A 9752-nucleotide genomic window follows, 5' to 3' on the forward strand; every position below is an offset into this window, starting at 1 on the left:
GAAATACCTGAGCCCTGAACGGAGGTGTCCAAAGGCCTCTGCCCCAGAGCGTCGTGTTTCCCGACTGTTGCACCATCACATGCAACCTGCCAGCAGGACAGGCCGCCCTCCAGTGCAGCCTCCACGGCTGTCCTCCTCGGGAAGGCGTTGTTCCATGGGACGGGCAACCGGGGCTCCTACAGTGAGTTATATGGAGGTGATGGTGGTTTCTTCTCTTCCTGCATGGTTTGCACCTCTGTTCTGCCTTCGGGCGAGTGGAAAGCTACAAGTGGCATGGGTATTTTTGTTTCTATTCTATGAACAAAGACTCCATGATCTAGAAGAATGAGCAAGTTAGCTGGGCAAGGCCAGGCCTGGAACCCAAGCCTCCGGACGTCCAGCTCAGGGCCTTTACACCATTCCAGGCTCTGTCGAGAGTGTCAGGCATCCTGACAACCTACATACTTTCCTCTTTATCCCGCAACCAGGCCTCTTTTGCTCTTGCATCATCAGGGCCTCTGCATCCCTGAGTGAGGAAGCTCAGTTCTAGGGCGGGAGGGAAGGTACATCAGGAGGAAGGGAAAATCTCCGTCATGGTCAGAAAACAGTGAGGACCTAGACCCAAAAGAAATGATGCCCTGTGTTTCCAGAGTGAGGGTCATTTAAGGGTTCAAATGACAGGCCCAATGTGGAACAGAATATCCACATGGAAGGATAATCCACCCCCCAACTTACAGATGAGGAGACGGCCTGAGATTTGAGGTCAGACCTGTTCTCTTCTCCCTGCTCAGTACTCCCCCACTTACTGACACTGCCTTTATGGGGGGAAGGGGTGCATCGTTGCCAGTCAAGCCACACCTAGCCCTTGCACTCTCTGTATCTCACTGGGCCACACCAAGCAGCTGGCAGAGCACCAAGGCCCTGGAATGCTATGGGGAGGCCCCAGTGTCCACCAGGATGGGCAGGCCCTGCTGTTGAGCAGGTTCAAGGTGGGAAAATGTCTCCATCCCAGGTGCATTTAGGTCTCACATGTCCCTCTCTCTGGCAGGACACAGAGCGCTTTCAGGCCCGCAGTCAGGAGCTGGAGCAGAAGCTGCTGTCTAAGGAGCAGGAGCTGGAGCAGCTCGCCCAGAAGCAGAAGCGGGTATGCTGTGTCCTCAGACGCCCGGCCCTCCTGCATCCTCTTCTCTGGCTCTGGCCCACTTTCCCTGCCATTCAGTTAAGGACTTCTCTCTTTTTCAATCTGAAAGAACCATTTAGTTGTACAAGAGAGCATTTGAAATCAGAGATGATCCCAAGATAAAGCCTTTGCTTCTCCAATGCCAGGTGTTTAACTTGAGAAGTTGCTAAGAATTCTCCCTTGAGGTATCTGCAGACATTGCCGTATAATTGTGCCCAGGAGCCACCCGAATGACAAAATGTTACTTTGTTCCCTGCATGCTGTATAAGACAGGAGGGGAGTGCTGAGGTACAAGGGACACAGTCCCTGGTACTTTGGGGGCGGCTGCAGACAGTACTGTCTGCCCGCCAGGATGGCCATGGAGCCTCCAGCAGGAAGAGGCTTGTCAAAGGTCAGATTTTCCATCCCCATCTCCCCCTGGACGTGGTTCATCACCTCCTTTATGACTGTTCCATCATCCTGCAGATGGATGCAGACACAGACGCTCCTCTGATGCACCTGAGCTCCCAGCAGGCAGGCTGGGTGCTGCACTGTGTCCATCCACTATGGCTGGGAACGCCTGGCTAATGACCCCAGAAAGATTGATTACCTTGGCAAACCTCAGGCTCACTGCCTCTTCTCCAAAGCCAGGGCTCATGGAGGGGAGAGGCTAGAGTGTCACGTATCCTCCTGTTTTGTCTTATGTTGGAAGGAATCCAGCCCTGGACAGACCCAGACACATTGCTGCAGTTTAAATAGACAGGGCTATTTTTAGCAATGCATTAGAATGTGTTTGAAGACACCCCGTGCTAAGGCTGCAGACTGCTCCACTCCTGCTGCTACCCTGTCTATGGATTTGGGTTTCTTTCCTCTGCAGCAAGATGGTTTCAACTCCAGGAACTGGCAGCTGCCTTTCCTTCCCCCTTCCACAGCCTTACCTTGACTTGCTTCTCCTCCTCTTCCTCCTCCTCACTATTATGCATTAAGTCCTTACCAATTAGAGTTGTCCCTCCCATGAATGATTGCCACTCGATTTACTTACTGCATGCTTACCTGATTACACAGGAGCCTCCTGAGAATCACACAACATCCCTCATCATTTCTTCCTCCTCCCCTTACTGGCTACATTCATTAAACTAAATTTTTTATAATCAGTTTGCTTTGGTTTGGTGCTTCCTCTAGTGAGAGGGTTGGAAGCTCTGCAAGGCATGACCACTAGCCAAGAAAAGCTGAAGTCATTCAAAGGCAGGTTTTTAGTTGCTTTAGGAACATGTTTGGTTTGACCTGTTTTAGCTATTTCTTAGGAATTTTCAGTGTTTCTGGCTACCATTCAAAGCTTCTGTAGATTAAAGGAATTGGACTTACACAGCTGAGAGAAGAAAAGGTAATAGATAAATTTATCTCAGTATTCAAAATTGGGAGGGATGTTTTATGAGGATGCCCTTTACTTAGTGTTCTCCATTCCATTGATGGCCAAGGAGAAGAAACTGGCTTAAAGGACAACAAAAAGGATTTACTTTAGATCTTAAGTCCATTGATGAGATGATGATAATTATCATTGAGATAAGAGTCAAATATCCAAAGAAGCTAGAAGCACCAATCAGAAAGGATATATGCACCCCTATGTTCATAGCAGCACAGTTCACCATAGCTAAGATTTGGAAACAGCCTAAGTGCCCATCAGCAGATGAGTGGGTTAAAAAACTGTGGTACATCTACACAATGGGATACTACGCTGCGGTAAAAAAGAAGGAATTCTTGCCATTTGCAACAGCATGGATGGAACTGGAGAGCATTGTGCTAAGTGAAATTAGCCAGTCAGAGAAAGATAAATACCACGTGATCTCACTCATTTGTGGAATATAATGAACAACATAGACTGATGAACAGGGACAGATCCAGAGACAGAGAAGCAGCGATCAGACTGTCAAACCTCAGAGGGAAAGTAGGGGAGGGTGGGGGTAAGGGGGAGATATCAACCAAAGGACTTGTATGCATGCATATAAGCCCAACCAATGGACACAGACAACAGGGGGATGATAGCATGAGTGGCGGGGTGGGGCTGGGGGTTAATGGGGGGATGAGGAGACATATGTAATACCTTAACCAATAAAGAAAAAAAAGATTTAAAAAAAAGAGTCGAAGATGGATGTGGAATTTCCTTTTCTTGTAGCCCTATGGGCCCTATGGAGACAAGGGAGAGCTGAGATTGTTCTGGAAGCTGAGATTGTTCTGGAAGCTCCGCCTGCTTCCTGAAGGGTATACGTGTGAATGAAGGAACAGGACAAAGTTTGAGGGCAGTGAGGGGTACAGTGATGGTCCCTGCTAGATGAGGCTGGGGCAGGCCAGCCTGATGATGGTGCTTGCCTGCCATTCCTCTCTGTCCCCCATTCCTTTCCAGCTGGAGGGCCAGTGCACAGCCCTTCATAACGACAAGCATGAAACCAAAGCGGAGAATACCAAGCTGAAACTCACCAACCAGGAGCTGGCCCGGGAGCTGGAGCGCACCTCCCGGGAGTTGCAGGATGCCCAGCAGCAGCTGGAAAGCCTCCAGCAAGAGGCCTGCAAACTCCACCAGGAGAAGGAGATGTGAGTGTGGCCTTTAGGCACCCCTATCATTGCTCTCCAGCTCCCTCCCTGCAGTGAGCATGCCATCTCCCCTCTTGGAGACCCTGTCCCTTTGCCTGTAAAATGGGGATTGGACCCCTTGCTCCCTAAGATCTCATCTAGTTTTCTGAAACTATTAGCAGACCAATGCTGTGCTGAGCATTATCTAGGACAGTGATGGCAAACCTATGACACGTGTGTCAGAGGTGACACGCGAACTCATTTTTTGGTTGATTTTTCTTTGTTAAATGGCATTTAAATATATAAAATAAATATCAAAAATATAAGTCTTTGTTTTACTATGGTTGCAAATATCAAACAATTTCTATATATGACACAGCACCAGAGTTAAGTTAGGGTTTTTCAAAATGCTGACACGCCGAGCTCAAAAGGTTCGCCATCACTGATCTAGGATATACAGCTCTGTTCTTGGAAAATTTATTATGTGATCAGGAAGATATGTTATCCAACCAACAAATATATTTCAGTCTGTGAGAAAATGCTGAGTGAGCGGGTAGACCAAACATGACCGTAGTAGTTTAGAAACCTGGGAGACCGAAGCGGACGAAAGTGAAGCCCGAACACTTCTGAGATTGACATGTAAATGGATGGGGCATGTGACGGTGCCCTGGAATCTTCACTCCAGCTCTGCCCCTTTTTCCTACAAGTATTCTTCTGCATGGGCTGGTCGGGGAGCCCCACACCTCTCGGGGCCTGGTTTGCTAGTGAAACGCTGTGGTGTCAGGACAGGGCTCAGCTTGTGAGGCAGAGGCACGCCTGAGAAGATTCCAGGTGTGGTCTGTGTGTTAAGCTGGAGAAGTTGCTGAGAATATCAGCATTTATCTTATCTCCGGAGTGTTAGGTTTTGAGACCAAATGCATCTGAGGCCCAGGGAGAGGAATCTCACCTGTTTATTCATTCATTCATTTCTCTATATATTTATGTACTTATTTAGCAAATATTTATTGAAAACTACTCTGTGCCAGGCACTGTGCTGAGCATTGAGTGTGTATCACGTCGATAGTTTAACATCATCTCCTGTGACCTTTACAGCATCCTGATGTGGCAGGGACGCTTATGATCAACTTTGATTTATAGGTGAGGAAACTGAGGTTCAGAGGTTTTCAGCATCTGTTCAAGAAGCTTAATGCTAGACACTCTTGGTTACCCCCCCAAGGAACAATGAGCCAGCTAGAACATATTTACACAGGCATTGGGCTGGCCATCATTCACTCACTCGTTTGCTCATCCACTCATTCACGTCTTCATCCATTCATTCTGCGAAATGTTTTTGTGTGCCTGGTCCTGTCCTGGGTAGGACGAAAAGTTTGATTTTAGAGGAGAGGCAGTATTACTTACCAATGCTTGATGTTACACATATATTCACTTTCCTTGCTCAAAAGTGAAAGCCCTCACTTTCGGACTTTTGGCAAAATGTTGGTCCACCTGCCTAAATCAAATTGTCCTGCTGTCTGGCTCACGTGTGTTGTCTTGTACCATGTGGGATTGATTGCCCATGGTGAAAGGGAGGTGTTTGGATTTAAAGTTTTACCCTAGTAAGATATCTGCAGTTAAATACACACACACACATACACACACACACACACACACACACACACACACACCAATTCTTGGGTGACCAGTGGAAAAACAGTGTATTTCATTGCAAACGAGCAAAATCAGTTCCTCCTCATTGAAAGCAGGTCAACAAGGCACAGGCATTTAACTTTGCAAACAATGAAGGATTTGGGCTTTTAAAATTCAATCAAGTTCTAAAAGCAACAAACATCTGAAGGCGCAGGCATTAGAATAGCAGATGGAAATGAGCACACAGCGTGGAGTAACAGATCACAACAGGAGGATTCAAATCTTCCCGAAGCCTCATCTTAATTAACCAAGCCAGAGATAGTCTCTGGAGGTTGGGAATTAAAAAGGAGGGGAGGAGGGATAGGAGGAAGAGATAAATGATTCCCCCCTTCACGACTTGTTTTGGAGAAGCATGCAGTGTCCTGTACAGCCAGACAGAGTGCTGGATCCCAGGAGAGCATTCCTGGCCTTCCAGGGAGGTCAGGAGAGAAGGCAGAGAGAGCCTCGCTTGTCCTCTATAGAACAGAGTCCCAGACCGCCAGGACTGAGAGGACCTTAATGCTCTCCATCTCCCATTTTATAAATGATGAAACTGAGGCTCAGAGAGGTATAGTGACCAACCCAAAGCAGCACAGCTAGTTAGTTCCAGAAAATGGGACAGAGCCTGGTTCTGATGTCTTGCTGCCTGACACTGCTTCACAGCCGGGAGGGGAAAAGGGAAGATTCAGAGATAAACAGACTGAGTCATTTATCAGCAAGAATTCTGAACGGGCAAATTGATTTTCCTGTTCTCTGCAGATGCTCAAGGAAGGAGAACTAGATTTTAAAATATGATAAAGAAAAAACAATCAAGCAGGGAAGATAATATAAAGATGAAGGTCAGCTGAAAGCTCCTCTCCGTTTATTTTGTTAATTAACTTTTATTTAGGGTAGTTTATGACAAAGCACCAAATTCAAAGGGCACAAAAGGATATGCACTAAAAAGAGGTTTGCCTCTATCCCCCTGCGCCATCACTTCTGGCCTCCCGCCACACAGAGGCCACCAGTCATGGTTTCTTGTGGGTCCTTCCAGAGAGTTCTAGGCATATGCAAGTGCGCATGCATACACACAATTTTCACTTACAAAACGGTAGCACATTATTCTGCATTTGCCTACATTTTTCACTTGACAGTGTATTTCAGAGTGTGCTCCATATCTCATCTGCCTCCTAAAAACAAACCAACAGCAGTTTCCTAATGGCAACCATACATCTCTCACCAACTACTCCTGTGAAAAAGGCAAGTTCTTCCCCTTTTAGTTCACATATTACCAATGTAAACATTTAGAATGTCTAGGTTAGGAGGACTTCCAAGGTCATTTAGTCAAACATCCAAGCACCTTTTTTCACCCAGAAATGCTTTTCTTTTTGTTAACACGAAATAATCTGAATATGTTTCTATGTGTATAAATGGGTCTGAGCAGTTCAAACCCACGTTGTTCAAGAGTCAGCTGTATTTTCTATCCCTGGTTGGTGGGATCTGTGTAAGTGGAGAGCCAACTTAACTTATATGGATTTCCAACTGCCCAGAGGATTGGCACTTCCAACCCCCACATTGTTCAAGGGTCTGATGTCTATTTATCTATATACTAGAGGCCCGGTGCACAAAATTCATTCACAGGTAGGATCCCTAGGCATGGCTGGCGATCAGGGCCGATCGGGGTCTTCTGGCTGCGGGCCAGGGCCTCCCTTCCCCAGCTGCTGACTGCCAGCCAGGGCCTTCCTTCCTTCTGCGCTGCCCCCTGGTGGTCAGTGCACATCATAGAGAGTGATCAAACTCCCAGTCTCCCAGTAGAACTCCCGAGGGGACAATTTGCATATATATATAAACTAGAGGCCCGGTGCACAAAAATTTGTGCACTCGGTAGGGGGGTGGGGTCCCCTCAGCCCGGCCTGTGCCCTCTTGCAGTCTGGGACCCCTCGGGGGATGACCACCTGCTGGCTTAGGCCTGCTCCCTGGGGGATTGGGACTAAGATGGCAATCAGACATCCCTCTGGCAGCCCGGCAGCCCTTGGGGGATGTCCACTTGCCAGCGGGGAGCAGACCTAAGTTGTGGTCAGACATCCTTAGTGCTGCTGAGGAGGCAGGAGAGGCTCCTACCACCACCGCTGTACTGGCAGCCATCAGCCTGGCTTGTGGCTGAACAGAGCTCCCCCATGTGGGAGCGCACTGACCACCAGAGGGCAGCTCCTGCACTGAGCGTCTGCCCCTTGGTGGTCAGTGTGTGTCATAGTGACCAGTCATTCCCAGTCTTTCTGCTGTTAGGGTCAGTTTGCATATTACCCTTTTACTATATAGGATAGAGGCCTGGTGCACAGGTGGGGGCCAGCTGGTTTGCCCTGAAGGGTGTCCCGGAACAGGGTGGGGGTCCCGCTTGGGTGCCTGGCCAGCCTGGGTGAGCTGCTGATGGCTATTTGCAGCTGGTCACACTCCCTTCAGGGTGGGGGTCCCCACTGGGGTGCTTGGCCAGCCTGGATGAGGGGCCTGATGGCTGTTTTCAGGCTGGTCACACCCCCTTTAGGGTGGGGGTTCACACTGGGGTGCCTGGCCAGTCTGGGTGAGGGGCTGAGGGCCGTTTTCAGGCTGGCCGGGACTGAAGCTCCCAGCCTCTCCTTCTTTTCTTTTCTGAGATTTATTTACCTTCTATAATTGAAACATTGTTGCTGTCACTGGCACTCCCAGCTCCGTGGCCACGGCTGGCTGAAAGCAGGTATCTGGGGTTTGTTTAGCTTCTATAGTTGAAACGTTGCTTCCGGAACTCAGAGCCAGGCCGCGGCAGACGGGGAACCTTGGCTTCCTCCTTCACTGGAGCAAGCAAGCCTCATGTTTGCTTCAGCTGCGTGGCTGTCGGCCGCCATCTTTGTTGGCAGTTAATTTGCATATCGCCCTGATTAGCCAATGGGAAGCGTAGCGGAGGTATGGTTAATTACCCTTTTAGTCTTTTATTAGATAGGATATCCAACTGGATTTATGTTTACTAGACAAATGGACAAATATGTTTGCATGGATATGTAATATAATATATGTGTGTATATATGTGTGTTGGTATAGCTCCAATGGTCAGCTGGTTCTGTGAGAACAAGGCCAGAGAAGACCTGCAACACCTTCTTATTTAGGAATTGGTTCCTCAGTCAAACCCCCTAGGACAGCGGTTCTCAACCTGTGGGTCACTACTCCTTTGACGGTCGAATGACCCTTTCACAGGGGTTGCCTAAGACCATCCTGCATATCAGATATTTACATTACAATTCATAACAGTAGCAACATTACAGTTATGAAGTAGCAACGAAAATAATTTTATGGTTGGGTCACAACATGAGGAACTGTATTTAAAGGGCCAGAAGGTTGAGAACCACTGCCCTAGGAGAACCCAGACCTGAGATCTGCAATGAGTGGTTTTCCAAAGCAGGGGTAAGCTGTCTGCTCCCTCTGCTCCCGGAGAGAAGCAGGACCAGGTGGGGTCGCACGAAGCGGCCAGGCAAGCTTGGCTCCTGGGGCACAGAGGCAGCCAGGAGGCAGCTCTAATTGCTAATCAGAGCAGAATCCTAGACAGGGGTTTGGGAACCTGGTTCGGGTAATGGCAAATATGTTGTTTTTCCCCCAAGTTGAAATTAAATATAATTGGTAATAGAATGTTAGGAATTTGCAGCTCTGCAGGAGCCAGAGAAGTTTTGTTGCTTAATTAGGATTATCTGAGGTGAACTTAGAATTTAATTCAGACTGTTATTGTTGTAAATTGACTTTATAGTTATTCTATAAAGGGGGGAAAGCCACCACCGATACCTCTTCAGGAACCAGGTCATTGTGAGCTTGGCAGAGTCTTACGGACCCAGCAAACTGGTTCTGTTTTCTCCAGCTCAATGGCATGGATGGGTGGCCGAGGGTGACTGTCCTTGCCCAGCCCAGGGTGTGCACAATCCAGATGCCCTGACAGCCTATGCAGGTTGACAATGTTATCAGGCTGTCAGATGCTCCCCTCACTAAATGCCATGCTGTGGTTTGGAGACGTGGAACTTTGGGTCCTTTGCATAAACCATGGTGCAGAGCACAGAGGAAAGGATGGAGTGAAGTTATGAAGTCAACCATGGTTTATTTCCCAGTGTCTCCAGTTCTGCCTTTTTTCCTTTCTTCCCTGAGTGTTGTTGAGTACCTCCCCAACTCACTCTCCTTCCTTCCTTCTTTCCTTCCTTCCTTCCTTCCTTCCTTCCTTCCTTCCTTCCTTCCTCCCTCCCTCCCTCCCTTCCTCCCTCCCTTCCTACCTCGATCCTTCCTCGCTCCCTTCCTTCCTTCCTTCCGGCACATAGATGGTTCATTCTGCCGCGGGGCGCTACCGGGCGGGGAGCAAACAGACCTCGCAAGATAGGAGGCTGCTGCCTCCGTA

General features: G+C 48.4%; 1 protein-coding gene across 1 annotated transcript in view; it reads left to right on the top strand.

Moving 5' to 3' along the window:
- CRACR2A (calcium release activated channel regulator 2A) overlaps positions 1–9752 on the top strand; it is a 133069-nt gene that overhangs the window by 89584 nt on the left and 33733 nt on the right. The window contains 2 exon segments of the mRNA XM_023759955.1: positions 1028–1123; positions 3540–3730. Coding sequence (XP_023615723.1) covers positions 1028–1123; positions 3540–3730 — 287 coding nt within the window.

This window comes from Myotis lucifugus, unplaced genomic scaffold (genome assembly GCF_000147115.1).
Source record: "Myotis lucifugus unplaced genomic scaffold, Myoluc2.0 scaffold_167, whole genome shotgun sequence".
Lineage (NCBI taxonomy): Eukaryota > Metazoa > Chordata > Mammalia > Chiroptera > Vespertilionidae > Myotis > Myotis lucifugus.